Source organism: Sturnus vulgaris, chromosome 7 (genome assembly GCF_052056855.1).
Source record: "Sturnus vulgaris isolate bStuVul1 chromosome 7, bStuVul1.hap1, whole genome shotgun sequence".
Classification (NCBI taxonomy): Eukaryota; Metazoa; Chordata; class Aves; order Passeriformes; family Sturnidae; genus Sturnus; species Sturnus vulgaris.
Genome location: NC_142249.1, coordinates 5,991,709 through 6,009,061, shown reverse-complemented (window position 1 = coordinate 6,009,061; position 17,353 = coordinate 5,991,709). Strand labels below are relative to the sequence as shown.

General features: G+C 42.5%; 1 protein-coding gene across 1 annotated transcript in view; it reads right to left on the bottom strand.

Annotated features, from left to right (window-relative positions):
• Positions 1 to 16,191, bottom strand: part of BARD1 (BRCA1 associated RING domain 1) — a 40,213-nt gene extending 24,022 nt beyond the window's left edge. Inside the window, exons 1-4 of the mRNA XM_088167649.1 lie at positions 15,984 to 16,191; positions 15,827 to 15,883; positions 12,632 to 12,777; positions 5,052 to 6,043 (exon numbers count right to left, since the gene is read on the bottom strand). Of these exons, the coding sequence (XP_088023775.1) occupies positions 5,052 to 6,043; positions 12,632 to 12,777; positions 15,827 to 15,883; positions 15,984 to 16,129 (1,341 nt within the window). The 5' untranslated portion in view covers positions 16,130 to 16,191. The remainder of the gene's footprint in view (positions 1 to 5,051; positions 6,044 to 12,631; positions 12,778 to 15,826; positions 15,884 to 15,983) is intronic.
• Positions 16,192 to 17,353: the final 1,162 nt, after the last annotated feature.

The window sequence follows — 17,353 nt, the reverse complement described above, 5'->3', positions numbered from 1 at the left end:
CAGATTTAGATGACAAGTCAAGCCAAAGAACTGTGATCCAAGAGTAAAAAAAAAAAAAAAAAAAAAGCCCAAAAAACAAGGCGGTTTGGTTATTTTGGACATTGGCCACTTCTATCAAAGTTGATGGAATTACTAACATTCATAAGCTAATAAATATTTTGCTAAACTCTAAACAAGAAAGAGCAAGGACCACGTAGGTGCAAATCCCAGACACATCCATGTCAATTCCGTGTCTTCCCTCCACAAGACAGAAGAAGAAACTACACTTATTAGTATGGAATGACTAATTCCAACATGCTTTGACTAATGCTGAAATTAATTTTGTACATTTAGTTCCTCGAGTATATTTGATGCAGCAGGGAAATCACCAGCCTCCACTAAGAACCCATAACCAGGGGACACAAGGAGAGAGCAGTCTGCAGCAACAGAGGGAACAGAGTTAAGTGGAGACACTTCTTGTTCAGAAAGGGAGAACAAGGCAAATACCAGGTAGAAAAATGCTCCTACCATTAAAAATTCACAAGCAAGTGTTTATTTTGAAATCTAATTATCAATGAAGGATTACATGCAGCTCTTGAAGAGGCGGGAGCTACTGCAGAATGCAGAATTATCCATTTGGAACAAACAAAGCTCAGGACATTTTATGCTCATAACAAAGCTCAGCTGTAGTGACAAGGCAGTACAGGCACGGGTTTGCTGTTCCTCGCCTTTCCCGGGAGCTGGGGAAAGCAGACAAGCAGGAAAGGCACTGGGGCCATCTGTTGGCAGAGCTGGAGCCGGCGGTGGATTAGACAGAGAAGAGCATTTCCACGGCTTCAGCACTTCCTCCTCCCAAAGAGAATTTAGTTCCTGCAGCCACGGTTGGCACAAGCCCAGAAAACCATCTCTACTTGGCTTACACAAGGTTGTTGGAGGTTTTTTTTTTCTTTTCCCTCAAGTCCTGAATTTAATATATATCTTAAAGAACTGCAAGTGTCTTTTCAGTCCTATTTTGCAGGAGGGTTTTTTTTTCCATTTTGCCCTTTACAATTTCCATTAATCAAGGTATTTTTCATCGAAAAGTTCAAATTACTAAACAAAAATATATTCTAACAGTTAATGAGAGAGATCCAACTAATTAAGACAGTACATGAAAATGAAGCTAAAAACCTTTATCCCTTCAACCAAATATTTCTTCTTGTATTTACAAATTTAATCAAGCAATCTTTAGGTCAAACAAATGACCCCAAAAAGACCTCCTTTCAAACACAATACTATGTGCTTGTTTAAACTATGGGGGACTAGATTGTTTACAGCTCCTAAATGGTCAAGGAGGACAAATATGAATTAAAGAGCTTATAGGAATTATGAACTCTTTCCAGGATCCTGCAAGTTTCTCACCTCAAAATCCTCCAAATGAATTCCCTACACAGCAGACCGTTCCCTAATAACAAACATACAAGAAGCAATGCATAACCTTTAATAAAGAGAAAATATGCAAGAAGTTACCCAGCCTCAGGAACAAGACAAGGAACAACCAAGCATTATCGAGAAAGAAATGGTAATTTGTTTCCAGCTTTCCAAATCAGCACTTGGGAAGATGGATTGCTTTGACTCATGGCCAGTTTCCATATTCTCAAGTAGTGCAATGGTTTCAAATGCAGGATCTCACATTTGCCTTGACCTCCTTTCTCCAGGAGGGGAGATGTTCTTCTCTCTCAACCATGACACACACAGATCCAGTTCCAAAAGCAAGGAAGTGAACAGCAAACTAGGTCAGACACCTGAAAACAAGGTTTAAAAGCCATCCTGATGCTTGCCACCACACACTCACAAAACCACAACACCTTCTCTGCTCTCCTTCCTGATGTGTCATTAACTGGTAACAAAGCAATAGAAGGAGCACTCTCACAGGCTCAGAAGGAATTATCTCACAGTTATTTTACCGTGTTAATGATAATGACCATGAAGAGTCCAGCACAGCAGGCTAGCCATGGGTGAATCCTTTCTGTGAGCCCCCCGTGAGAGTGCAAGGAGGGAAAGCTGTCAAAGCTGAAGGGTCCCTGGAACTGGAGCTAACCAAAACCGGTCCAAATACACCATGTCTCTTCAAACTAAGCAGATGCTCTGCATAGAGGCAAATTCTTCTTTCCTCAGAGCAGGGACAACTCCTTATTTCCTTTAACTTGAAGCATCACAGGCCTTTTCCCAGCTATTCCCAACCACTCATTTTAACAGTGCAGCTGCTGCCAAGGTCCTCTGTTGTGTTGCAGTTCTCTGTCCCTCTCCCTGGAATCAATCCATAGTGGCACAATTCCACTGTGCTCTGCCCCATCACTTCCCTTAGCAAAGCAGGAGAAGCTCAGGCACCACCCAGACCTGAAATGCAGTGCCAAGGAACTGGGGGGGTTCTTCTCTCCACAGCAGATTCAGCACTCTCCACGAAATCATTAAGTGGCACTGTGCTGTGATTTAACTGCCATGGAAGAGCTGGTCCTGAGAACAATTTGTCCTCTTACTGTAAAAAAAATGCCCATGTGGAAGGGCTGTGGATGGGGCAATTTCCCATTAGTTCAGAATATTCAGAGTTGAATGGGTAACTTTTTGTATTTTAATTAATTGCGATTTTCACCTTTAATGACCATGAAGATAAACGTGACTGCTGTTTGCTACAGGAAGAGTCACATTTATTTTCATTTATTAGTTTAACTCATAAGTTCATCCACACTAAAATCTTTCCTAAGAACCATTTGGATTTCAGTGAAATTATAACTAGTAGTAGTAGTAAATGGGGACAATCCCTTAGAATAATTAGAAACAGCACAACACTCTTCATGTTGTTTATGATCTCTTTTAAATAAAAGAGAGAATTCAGTTAGCTTTAATTAACTTCTGGGTATTAGACCCTAACAGCTAATGAAAATAATACAGATTTGTTTTTATAATTAATCAAGTCCCAGAGAATTAGACTACATTTTATTTTGGGGGAGGGTGGCAGCTACAAGTCTGTTTCCCTTTACACACATTACTGGCTGTGAAAACAACATGAAAAAAAAATTGCCCATAAAACGAAACTGGAAGAGAAATGCCTCTTTCAGAAAAAAAAAAAAAAAAATCAGAACTGATCTGAAGAGGAAAAAAAAAAAACAAACCCAAACCAACAAATCTAAACCCCACACTGAGAATACACCAAGAGGATAAAGCCTGGTATTTTCCAAGACCAGTTTGACAAAATACTTTCAATAGTTCATAGAGGGTTCCTGCAAGTTGAAAGATCATAACCAAGGGATCACTCCCCTCGTGTGATTTTAGTCCCTTTTCAAAGCAAACTTTGGGATCACCCTGAAGCCCTACCTAGCTACACAAGGCTTTGCTAATGAGCACCTCAATGAATATGGAGCTGCTGGATAAAAACCACAGCAGAACTAATGAGGAACAGAAGCCATTTCCCACTTTAGCTCAATAATTATAAACATCAAAAGACAACACCAAAAGGAACTCACACACAGGACTGAAAAAGCCCATCCCACTGCCCACACTCCAGCTGGAAGTCAGCTTTTTTTTGGCTGTACCAACACTAGTAAGGAGTGCCAGCAACACCACAGAACTTCAATAATCAAAACATGTTTATCCTTTTTTGTAGACAGCATGAGCTGTTTAATTTTTCCTCATTTATATTCCAAATGCTTTGCAATGAAAAACCACCTTATTGGCATATCACCAATATGCCAATACTCCAAGTCTCAACCTGCAGGGATGCTGTTTTCTTAGATGAAATACCTGCATTCCACAGAAGCATCGGGCATACTGCTGGAAACCATACCTGTGTGAAAATTTGTCAAGGCAGAGATCCATTTTTTTCAGAACCACTCAGTCATGACTGTATTCATTACACATTCCCAGAAAATCACGGGAAAGGTAATTTGTAAACAGTGTTTTAATAAAGAAGAATATGCAGGACTTATGACAAGAGGTAACAAGAGATCTCTCCTTCAAAGCTCTTGAGTCCTGTGAGAACAACGTTTCATTTTCTCCCCCCAAATTCCATATTAATGACATCAAATATAAGATTTGAACTCAGCTCAGCTGACACTTCCATTTAAAAAGGTCTCATGCAGCAGGAGTGGCTTATTAGAATGCCTTTGAAAGAGGACACAGTTATTTATCAAGAACAGCCTCTGTCTCACCAGACAGAAGTGCTGGATAAATGTCAGGTGCTTAAGGAGGAATCAATTCTTCCAGTATATGCAGTTTATTAACCACACAGCATTTGTATTTTATGATTTAGCACAAAGTACATTTAAATTGCCGGACTACAAACTCTTTGAAACAACCTCTCAGAAGGGAGCTGCCATGAGTGCATCTGATGAGTGGCACATGTTTTACCCAGCCTTTACAAAATAAGGGGACAAGGACAGCCCCTGCAAAGAGCAAAGCCGTGAAGTTCTACACACCAGGAACTGGTTAAGATATTAACAGCATAATGAGTGCTAGCTGTCATTCCAAGAATAATACTGATCTCACATGAAACTGAGAACATCCCAACTCTGTCCCTTCCCTCCAGAGCATAAGGCTCAGCATGGGATTCAGAGGATTCAGCATCTCATTTCCCTTGCACCAGGTGGTGGATCTCAGGAACAGTTACCTAATGTTTCAGAGTTATCTTTATGTACCTAACTCTTGTCCTGGCTGAGTTACCAGCTCAAGTTAACTGATCAAGGTCACTCAGTGAGATCTGAAATACTTCCTAAACTCCTTATGACAAATTAGAGACAACTTTCTGGCACACAAGGCCAAAACATTTAAATGCTTATCACTTCCTAGAACTCACAGGTATAAATGACACTGTACTGCTTTGAGTTTCCAAGTACAATCATCTTTGATCATTCCAACAGTCATTTCTTTATGAAATAAGAGAATCAGGTTGGAAACTTCCCAATAAACCTAGGAGAAAAAGATCACAAAATGAGATTTCCCTCCCCAAAATAGGATGTTCTGAAGCAACTGGTTTCCAGAATATTTCTTAAACAACATTGTCTTTTTAAAGCTGAACTAGAAGATGATGGTCCTACCTTGATGGAAGCAACATGGAGCAAAGTCTCTCCCTTGTAATTCCTTCTGGCAATCGGGTTGACCTCAGGGGATTTCAACACAGAAGGACTGAGTGTTGTTGCCTGACTGCAGGTTTTAGAAGTGGATGGGGTGGAGGGAGATTCTGAAAGTGAAGGACTGTTGATTGCTTGAAGGGCTGCAGATCTCCTCGTCTTCATTCCAGTGTCAGTGAGTTTGGATGCAGAGCAAGAAATCTGAACTGGTGTCTGTTCAGTGGCTGGGGAGATGGGGGAGCCCTGCAGTGACTCCTCCAGGCCATTGGCCTGCCTGTCTGACTTCCCAGGAATGCTCCTCTCACTTCTCCTTGCTCTCTTGGACTGAGGAGTACCCTGAAGTCCAGACTGCTCCCTTCCACGTTTCAAAGGTGTAACTTCAGTTGCTATTGACAGCAATGTCTCTGCAGCACGATTTTTTTCCTGGCTATCTCGTGCAGAGCACACAACCTCACTGTCATCTTTCTTCTCTGGGGATTCTACCTGTGGTGGAACTTCCACATCTTCTGTATTACTGCAGGAGTCAGCTTCCTTTACAGACTCCTGCTGAGGTCTTTCTTCAGGACTCTCTGGCTCCTGAGTGCACAGCACTACTGGCTGACTGCAGATGGTCACACACTTTTCCTTGGGAGTCTTCTCCTCCACTCTTTTCTGCTCAGGTTTCTCTAAGCTCCACTTTTTGTTAATGTCTGCTAGATGTTTCTTCTTCATCTTCTTAGTCTGTTTCTGGGTTGGTCTTTTTGTTGGCTTGGAGGGCTCTTCATGAGGAGGGGAAGGAAAGAAATCATAAACTGAAGATGTGTCTTGACCAAGGTCATTGTTTTTAGTCTTAGCATGACTCCTGTTCACCACACACCGAATCTTCCTGCTTCTTGGGCTGAACCACATTTTTATCTGCTCCTTCTTGCTCTTTTTTCCCAAATCTGAGTCAGTCGGTGTGCATGTAACTTCTGCTGAATCTAAGTGCATGAGGAAAAGAGTAAAAATAATTATGGAGTACTCTTCAGAGCCTCACAAAGCAAAAAAAAGATCCTAACAACAACTGCAAGAATTGATGAAGTGTTACTAAATACAATCTAGGAGTGCCTTCATTCCTTCTGAGAAGACACACAGAGTGACTTTAGAAGCCCTGGCAAGGCCACATGCCACTCTGGAGCTCAGAGATCCCAGTGCAGCTACAGCTGTCCAGTATCCTGGCAGAGAAATTCCTTCAGCAGCCTGGGTTCACAATAGCACGTGTGCAGAAGCAGGTCAGAAAAGGACAGAAGTGGGTTTTCCCACCGAGTTTTCCTTAGAAATAGGTTTAACAAAGAGGTATGTGCATACACAAAAGAGCAGAGAAACAATTTTCTAAAGAGATATTTACAGTTCATCTGAAGATGAAGAGGGAAAATAGCTGTAAGCAGGCAAAAACAACATCCTTATAAAAATGTCAAACATTCCTGAGGAATTTTGACTGATTCCACAGATATAGCAGATGAACCAGAGGAATATATAGAAAATCTGTAAGCAATTGTGTCCTGTCATTTGATCCTTTACTCCTGGGTAGTAAATAATTTCAAGGAAGCTGAGCATTTTGATGATCTCAAACATTTCTTTAAAAAATATGCACTGGAGCAATTTCATAAATCATATTTGTACAGCACATTCCAAATCAATGACCAGGATGACAGAGGAATATCCTGTACTCCCAGCATATGAAATAACAGCTGAGAACAAGGACTGAGGACATAAAGACTGTCCTCATTGGCTTAAGAATAAATTGTTAAAGTTAGACACTAATTTAATATGACAGGTTTTTTGACACAAAAGAACTATAGCAGATTTCTTTTACCAATTCCTTCATTCTGAACTGGTGTTGCTTCAGGTTATTTGGACAAGTCCTCCAAAGTAAATGCAGAACTCATTCTTCCTGTTGCCTCAAACCTCAGGGACTACCACTCACAAAAGTCTTGGTGATTTATAGCAATCAAACACAAAACCAGTATGAATTTTGTTTTGGATTTTTTTTTTTTGAAGCAGCACTGAGCCCGAGATTAGAAGGGAGGGGAGGGTTTTAGGCATTTTTAAAATAAACTATACAAAGTCTCAATTATTAAAAGTGACAGATACTCACTGCAATAATCTATCACTTTCACTTCAGTGCATTAACTTCCTATGGCTAATTTATTATCTCCATACCTTCTCTTTTATTTTTGGTGTTAGTAACTACAGCCTGTTTTTCACAGCAAGCTGGGATAAGTTCATAGCAGCAAACACACTGGTTCCAATCCCTTAGTCACAAAAAAGTGCATTTGAAACTGCACTTAAAAGAGAACTGTGGAGCTAGTAATTCAACACTTAAATAGACATTCACAGTTGTCTTTAAAAGCAATATTGCAAAGTTAAGTGTTTGCTTAATCTTGATTTCAATTACCCTGCTTACCTCTTGAATTAAATCCTGTTACATATTAGATTTAGCTAGAGGAATATGGAAGCCATCAGACCAAAAGTGTCATTAAGAATACAGCTTGAGGCTAGTTAATCAATCATTTAGGCTCTCAAGATAATCATCACGTATGGAACTGCAGCTATTTGGTTTTCCTCTAAGGCTGAGCTTGGTGCAAACAAGAAAAAAAGCACTGAAATTGAGACTGAAATTTCAGAACTAGCTACCCTTGAGATCATATCCAATCTCATTCTGACAATAACATCTAAAAAAAGGAAGAGTTTGATTGCAAAGAGATGCAAAATATAAAACACAAGCCAGTATTTGCTCATCTCGCCTTCAGTGTTCACACAAACCAGCAGATCTCCTTGTAAAATATTTACCTTGCTAAAACTATCAGTCATCCCCAAGTGAAGAGAAAGAATAAAATCAGCTTGCAGAAGTAATTTGTGCAACAATTTTACGATGGCCAGAATTCTTTTTGATGTGCATAGCACAGCAAGACTTTAAAGTCCAAGTGACAAATTCAATCAAAGGCACTGTCCTTCAGAAGTATGATCTAAAGCAGCAGGACACAATGAAGCATTCACACTGGATGCTCCACTTCTGGCAGCAGCAAAGCCTGTGAAAAATCCACCACCAGGCTTCCTGAACTGATCTGCTCATTACTGGTTGCTCAGCAGGGACTTACTGGTCAGGTTGTTAAAAAACTGCTGAAAATATAACACGGCAAATAAATAATTTCCCAGGAGTGTTTTTCCTCACCTGCCACGACCTGAGGTGTAACAGGGTACGTTGCATGTTCTAGAACAAGGACATGATTAAAAGCTGCCCATATCCTGACAGAGACCCATCCCACCCACAGGCCAGCCCTGCACACCCAGGGGAGGAAACTGCATTTTCTGGTTTTCCTTACACTCTGCTACCCCTTCCTCCATTTCCAAAGTGTACAAAACAGGGTACCAAAGCAAATTGGACAAATGGCCCATCTACCTTCCCTGAAAATCAAATCTTTTGATGGACCCAGAGCTGTGAGACAGAGAAAGAGGGGAGATTCAGCACCAAGAAGCTGAAAGTGAATTTATATAAAGAGGGTATTATCTGGTGGCCAAGTTCATTCAGTTAAAATACTTTCAGACAAAGTTGCTCATAATAAAATCAATCCCAATGAATTCTCTGCTGTCTCTTGAGTTTGAATCCAGAACTTGGATCTCAACGGGATTGAAAAAAATTACAATTATCATTTTGATTTAATTGTTTTTGATAAATGTCCTCCCAAAAATTTTCAGAGAGGCATTTGGACAAGGTAAATCAGTAGAGCATGCCTTACTAATGCCAGATTTTAAGCATCTGCAATAGCATAAAGAGCATCCACAATAACAGTATTAGAATCAGCCTATAATAAATGCAGTAAATTTAGTCTCCATTACCTATTAAACGTAACATTCAGATACACAATGTGGAAACTGAATTATTTCTAAATTAGAGTTATTTGCACATAATAAGCCCAAGTTTCTCAATGCTGACATTTTAATAGAGTTGGACTTCTTAAGTGTTAAAAGGGTTGAGAGTACACAAAAATTCCAGGAAATAGCAAGTGCCTTGCAACTAGAGCTCCATCTCCAAGTTCTGCTGTAGTGCAATAGCAAGCTAGTACAGGGGGAAAAAAAAAGGAGCAATTAGAAAATGTGGTTTAGCTATCATTAATCTGCATCAAAGGAATATAATGATGTACATTGTGTGCCTTTCAAATTATTCTCTATTACGAGATTCAGAACAGAAGTTGAGAAATCTCTTTGACAAACTAGTCCCTTATTAAAAATCAAAGGGAAGAGCTTTGGTACCATCTGTGCAACATTAGTGCCTTCACTGAAGAATGATTATTTTGCAAGTTAAGTATTCAACACCGAGGGGGAAAGGGAGAAATTCCATCTATTCTAAACCTCATCTTTAGATGTTATGAAAAATGTCACAGCAGCCATGAAATGCAATGTCATCTGTTACAACAGGAGCTCCACAGCCAGTAAATGTGAAAAAACTCATGATACTATAAAGACTGATTGAAAGCTGATCTCTCTGACTGTCTATCAGCACCAGCACAAGCTCACGAAGCTTTGACCAACACCTGCAAGGTGTAGCTCTGCATGAGAAGAGGGGAGGAAGGATTTCTGTTTGATGTATAAAAGTGAAGCAGATTGCTACAAAGAATAAGGCAAAATCAACTATAAATGGTTGGTGATGGCTCTGAAAATTTACAACAATCTCTTCTTTTTAAAGAACACTACACAGAAAAGTCTAAGTGTTTAGAATTTCTCTTTCAAAATCACCACTGTCAATCAACAAACCTAGTGTTTTATGTACACTATGCCCATGATTCACGAAGTCCTCAGGAATTACCCACCCGTGAAGCCCATCATCCCACCAGTGTCAGTTCCCAAGATATCCTGGGCACTGCAATTAGAGCTAAAGAGTTGGAGCTGCAGACACCCTACCTGGGGTGTGTGCAGCACAGATTCCAGCCTCCCTTGACCCTTAGGAAGGTACAGCACAGGGCAGCCAAAAGGTCAGGCACCTCTCCTCACCTTGCCATGGACTAAGCATGTAAAACTTCTAACAAGTGAATTCATTTGGAGGTTTAGCATCTCCTACCTATAGCTTGAATTCTCCACCTATATAATTTGCGTTTTCCAGCCAGTTTCAGGTTTGTTGTTTGCCAATTCGTCTCCAGTCACCCCAGGAGTGTAATTTGCTGTGCTTCCCTCTAATTTAAAAGGGAAGTATTAGCTGTTTTGTGCAGTCTTTCCTGAATTATTTGCTGCTGCTTCTTACAACGCACATGCTGTTTGGCAGAAGCTATTTTTATCCCAATGGAATACAAAGTGAGATCCCTCTCATGTCTGCTGTGGAACCTCAGGGTACAGGGATTTTTGTACTTGAAATATTCAGTGTGAGTTTAACCCTATCCTTTTCAGTCACAGCAGTTCCGTGGGCTTTTTTAAAAGAAAAACACACAACTTACTGCGTGCATCAGCTCTGTTAGAGACTAAAAAAATTACTAGTAGGATGCACTTAGAAATTTCAGTGTCAACAAGGATCTCCAACAAGATTTAAGAGAAGCCACAAATGTCTCAAAACAAGCACAGTAAATGCACAGCAAATGTGCAAAAGGGACATAAAACAAATATATGAAAATATTCTTTTTTTTCAACTGCCTCTCTTCTTTTCCTGCACTAAAAGATTGATTTTTCGGTCTATTTCCTTTACTGGAACATAAAGTACAATTTCTGACCTTCTAACACAAAAGAGAAGAAAATATTGTTGACAGAAGAACGGTGCTGTAAGAACATGAAAGCAAGTCCTCAGCAAGAGAAGAGAATCCGTGGTTCTCCAAACTCAAACATATTTCACTTTGGATACATTAAGTTCAAGGCAAAACTTAATGTATGCAGACATCTATGGGAGGTGAGGGATTTGCCAGAGCTGAGGGACAAAACATCCTGATGAATTTGATCTCAAAATCTCTTAAGCTACAATATCCTGTGATTTTCAACCACATATATTTTTTTTTAACACACAGTTGGTTGTTCTTAGAGGTGTGCTCGTTTACTTAGGAATTCAAGCCATTCCTGACAGTGCACTATTACCAGCTAAGGAGGATTTTCTCCCCACCTCAGTATCACACATCCAAAAGGCCACTGTGCTAATCCTTAGCACACTGCAAAGACTACAAGTGACAGAAAGGCATCTCCCAAATCATTTCATATAAAACACTCTTAGAAACTTCTGTTTTGTGTCTGCTTTTAAGTCAGAATAAGGGATGGTAAAAAGAACCTCATTTAGTTCTGTGGCCTAGCCATACCATGCAGATCTTATTTTAGAAGAACTATGGGATTATATGCACTATTCAATTTTTAGTACAGTTAAACATCAGACAAAATTTAAGAGTTAATCCATCTCTAAGAGTTCTCCAAAACATCTAAACACTATCAAAAACGCTATCATGTTGTATTTCAAATGCTTTATTTATAGCATCACAAATAGCTCCTCTCAGAACAATTGTCTTCCAAGCGTGCTTTTAAAAGCCTTCATCACTTAAAGTGTTTCCCTGAAATCCTATTTAAGCCATCATCTGTTTTCTATGCTACAGAAGATTTAATGACCATAGGATTTTATACCTATATAAAATGTATTCCTTTACACTTGGACACGGGCTTCCAGCCTCATCACTTAAAATCCATTTTGGTGTCAATAGAGAGCTATTCCATAAATGAATGAAGGTGCTGATGGGGCTAGACATAGAAAAAGAATCTTTAACTTAGACAAACATATTTGGAAGCAACAATGAAGGAAGAATTACCTATTCTGTATCCTGACAACTAAATTAATGTTTTCTAAAACTTGGTATTACATAAATGCTCCTCTCTGAGCTTGCAGAAGAAACACACAATCACCTACGCTTATTTCACTACAGTTTTTCCTACTTTGACAAACAACCTAAAATTTGATAGAGATGAATTCCCAGAGCACGTTCTCTGCAATCTTCTAGCACAGTCAGCAATGACAAAACTTCACTGCAGCAGACCAGCTGACTGTTAGGGACCAGAAAATAAATGAGTTAAGACTTGCTTCCTTCACCTTTTTAGGCAAGGAACATAGATAATCTTTCCCATGTGCAAAAACCCTGAACTGAAAATTACTGGGACAGCAGGCACGACTCAGTGCACAGAAACCCAGAGGCAGAAGATACGTATTAATTCTTTAATAGGGCCCCCCAATACAATGCAGAATATTATACAATGGGGATCCCATAAGACATGACAACCTGTGCCCCTGTTTTGTGCCATATGACTCAGCAATCTCTCCCACTTTCATCTAATTTTGGAAGACAGATTCTAATGAATTATGGACTAACCCACTCACGTGGATTTCTTAGTGAAACACATTCAAAGAACGAGCAATCCATACAGACAGCTCTCTTCAAATCCAATTTTCCAAACATGATTTGGAACAGGCTCCTGGAATTTCAAGCAGGGCCGCACTGCTCACTCCCTGTAAAGCCTGTGAGATGAAAGGGAGTGTCCTGCACTGTGCAGCCAGCAGGGAGCCAGGTGAGTCTCACCTGAGGTGCCAGTGCCCAGGAGCTGCCGCAGCTTGCTGCACAGCTGGATCATGTTATCCAGCTGCCGGTTGATCTGAGCGTCCTGCACCCAGGCTGGCATGTGGCACACGGGGCACTCGGTGCCAACACAGTCACTCACACAGCACCTGAAAGGCAAAGGGCAAACCCGTTAGCCAGTGGAAGTTCTCCTCTGCACCCACCATCAGCTGTTTCACAGCCCAGCCGGAATCTCTGATTTTAGCACTGACACACCACCACTGTAAAGCCCACACGAGTTAGTCACAAATGCAGGACAGGACATATTTATCACGGCAAGTGACAAGCTGAACGTGATTAAGCACCCCACTTCCAGACTGTTGTCAGGACAGTCATGAAAAACGTGGTGCCTCACAAGCTGATCCAAATTTTCAAAAGCTCCACTGCTGCTTGACTCCAGGTAACAATTAGAGCTGCTATTCTGCAGCCTTCCGTTTTTAAACAAATGCCAGAAAGCCAACCCATAGTGAAGCACAATTTCCACTTTCTCCTAGTTAGTATTTGCTTGATGCTGTGAAGAAGTTTCACCTGTGTGAACATTTCTCTGTCTGAAGTCCTATGAGGATCTCTAGGTGCTCAGTATTTTATCACTGCTCTCTTTCACAGCATTGAGGTCAGATGATCATGGTGGGATAGGTGGTGAAAAAGATTTACTCATTAATACTCTCCCCAGATCATTCTAAAATCTTTTATTCTTTTGCTTAGGCCAGTGAGAAGACCTTATGATTTGCCATCTAAAATGCAATATTCAAGGGCCATTGCTATATCTCATCTCTAATCTGTCCTATGAAATAGAGGTTATAGTTCCACACAGCCAAGCCTGAATCAGTATCAACAGCCTGAGCTACCTGACCACTACTCATGTAAAAATTACTGCTAGGTGTGTTTTGTGCTTTAAATAGGCAGAATTAACATCACCTCAAATGTAACAAAACCAAAGTCAAGAGTTGAGAGTGTTCCTTTACAAGTTCCAGATACAACAGAACCTAACTCATTTTGACTCCAGCGTTACAAAAAAAGGCACTGGAAATTTGTCATACAACAGTTAGACATCAATGAACAATGTGCAGGCAAACAACTGAGTTGTAACTGAAATAGCAGTAACCTGGACTTACTGGAGAGATTATTAAGGTGTGGCAAACACGCTGTAATTCTACATAATTTAGTTTTGAGAATAACTGCAAATATTATTGAACATAGCTAATTTGCTTCTAAATAAATTAATCTGAATTTCCTTAGACTTATTTTTAAAAATAGCCACTGCCCAAGACTCAGTCATCAAAGGACAGATGAAATTACTGTTAAAAGGTCAGGGATACAGAAGATAAAAGATCAGGCACAACAATAACTCAGATAATAGCAGATAAACTCCATTTTCTGGAGCAAGAAATAGCTGCTAACGAGCGCTTAAGACTTCTGTTAGCTATTCTTTCCAGTCACATCAATACAAACTGCATTGGCCTCTTGATGTTTGAAAATTTTTGCTTTCAAAACCCCACCAAACTTCAAGGAGCAGCGGATGATTTAAATCTATCACCTAGAATACACAAGGGTTATCCAAAATAAAACCACAAGGCATTAGATGCCCAACAGCTAAACAATTACATTTATTAAGCCACATGTTCATATTTATAAAAAATTTTTACAAGTTTCTGGGAGTTCTTTTACAAAATAATCTGTAGACAGGTCGTATAAATGAAGTAAATAATTTAAGGAATTCCTTCAAACAGCAGAATCATAGAATGGTTCCAGTTGGGAGGGGCCTTAAAGCTTATCTCATTCTACCCCCTGCCATGAGCAGGGACACCTTCCACTATCCCAGGTTGCTCCAAGCCCCATCCAGCCTGGCCTTGGACACTTCCAGGGATGCAGTAGCAGCCACAGCTTCTCTGGGCACCCTGTGCCAGGGCCTGCCCACCCTCACAGGGAAGAATTTCTTCCTAATATCCAATGTAAACCTGCTCTCTTTCAGCGTGAAGCCATTCCCCCATGTCCTGTCCCTGTGTGCTCTCATAAAATAATCTTTTCAAGAATCTTCTACAGAAATTAATGCCACAACTGGGAAAGAACACGTGCCTGGAGAGAAATAAATCACCTGTGCATCTTTTAGTACAGGCATACTGGGGGAAGAGATGCTGAGGGCATCTGTCCCATGATCAGCTACTCCTTAAAAAGCCAGTAAATATTCTACTTGTATTCTACCTTTCAATACTGTAAACTCCTATTAGAAAAGTGCAGCCTAAGATTGGGAGTGGACACACATCCATGAGGGAGGGAGGGCTTCCTCAGATTTTACTGACATAGTGACTACAGATTAACAGGAAGCAAAGCTGAGTAGCTATGCTAGCTTACAAGCAGAGGTTAGACAGTATCCTTCTTCACCCTGACAAAGGTAGGATTTTATCAGACTGCTTACACCTGTGCTGTGCAGAGAAACTCTTTAAGATACCCAGCAGATCTTTTAACTCCCCGTGTGATGAGCAGTGACACACAGGGCTGCCAAAAGGTACCACCACCTCAGCCAAAGGCGGTTCTGGGGCACAAACATTTCAGTCTCTGCCTGTATTGAAAGTGCAGTGAGTTGTCCTACCGCAGGTGATGTGACCACCACCACCTCAGAAGCGCCCTGTTGGCAGAATGTTTCTAATTTAAGTCAGTTTTTTTAAGCACTCAGATTATCTGACCAGCTCTAAGCAGAGGTAAGGCTGCCTATGCCAATGTGTTTGGATGCGTGTGAAAACAGGAACAGGCACAGAGGCAGATGTGAAGGAGCAAAGCCTTGGTAGAAGGCCAAACCAACAACAAGCGCCACCCAACCCTCCGGGGCAGAGGAAAACCACCATGGAAACAGGAAACACCTTCCCAAACCGTTCTTTTTTCTTTACGTGAGGAGAAAGGAGTTGAGGATGATGAGAACCACGAGTTGTTTTGGAATTCTACCCCACTACAAGCGGACAATCCCCTCCATCACACTCAAAGTTCCCTTCGCACCCGGCCACCATCCTGAAGCCTAAACCAGCATTCCTGCATGGGACCCACAGGGGAACAGCAGCTCCGGCTTTCCTCTGCCCCTCAGCCCCCCGGGAGGAGCAGAACCCACCAGCAGTGCCCACATCCCTGTCCTTTCTCCACAGCACGGCAACAATCCCCATTACTTACAGGCAGAAGACGTGCTCGCACTGCCCCAGGGACACGGGCTCCCGCAGGACGCCGGTGCTGTGGGCAGAGCAAGGAGAAACGCGGCACTTTTAACACGCGCGGCAGAGAAAGTGGGGGAAACCGGGGAGGAGGGGGAAGGAAGGAGGACATCCATTACCAGCGGGAGCAGCTCAGCGCCCTCTCCAGCCGCCCCAGCGCGGCGCGGGTGTGGGACCAGGGCTGCGCCATGGAGGGGGCGGGGGGGCACAGAGGGCTGCTCGGGGCCGGCTGGTTGCCCGAGCGTCCGCGCAGCGCCTCCCTCATGGCTTCCCCTCAGAGCGGTTCCCTCATGAGCTCCGAGCGCAGCCCGGCCTCCCCTCAGCGCTTCCCGCCGCCGCTCCGAATCCCCCGCCCGCCGCCACTGCGCAGGCGCGGCCGCCGCGCGCGCTGCCCGCCCTCAGCGTTTCCCGCGCTCCGTGAGGGGCGGGCTCGGGGAATGGCGGGCTGCGCGGAATTCCCTGCGGAGATTCCACACGCGCGGGATCGCTTAAGGTGTGGCAGGAAAAATGAGTGCTAATGTCTTCACGTACGACTCGATGGGTGGGAGTCTTCCGTAATTATAGGGGAAATAGGGTATTAATGTCTTCAGGAAGGACTAGGTCTGAAAGAATGCCTTGGCAGTCCTGAGGAAAAACGGGTCTTTTTATCTCTCAGAACGTCAAACTGTGCAAGTTTGTTACAGGACCCAGACAGTTTAAACTACTGAACTTTAGGCTAATAGGAGAAATGGGTCCGTACAATTCTCTAAGTCTATTGCAGAACGTCAGAACTTCTGAACTTTAGGGGCAAACGAGGATACACGTTCAAGCAGCTTGAAGCCATTTCCTCTTGTCCTGTCCCTGTTCCCTGGAGCAGAGCCCGACCCCCGCCTGTCACCTGCTGTCAGGGAGCTGTGCAGAGCCACAGGGTTCCCCCGAGCCTCCTTTTCTCCAGGCTGAGCCCCTTTCCAGCTCCCTCAGCCCCTCCTGGAGCTCCAGCCCCTACCCCATATCCACTGCCTTTCTTTCAACCTTCTCCAGCCCTTCTTGTCCTGAAGTGCCCAGAACTGGACACAACACTTGAGGTGTGGCCTCACCACTGCCCAGCACTGGGGAAAAATCTCTTCAGTCACTTCCCTGGTCCTGTGGCCACACCATTCCTGATCCAGGCCAGGTGCCATTGGCCTTCTTGCCTACCTGGGCAGCCACCGGCACGCCCAGAGCCCTTCCCAGCTTTCCAGCCCCTCTGCCCCAGCCTGCAGGGCTTACTGTGGCCAAAGTGCAGGACCCACTTGGCCTTTTTGAACCCCATGCTGTCGGTCTCAGTCCGTCTGGATACCACAACAGCATCCAAACTGACCACATACCCAATCCTGATGCTCCTACGCACATCTTTCCAGTGTTTGTGTATCTAAAACAAACATGTCTGAAACAAAGTAAATATTCCCTACACAGATGGGTGGGCACAGCACCCCTCACATCTGGCACCCACCCCTCATGCGTGACACCC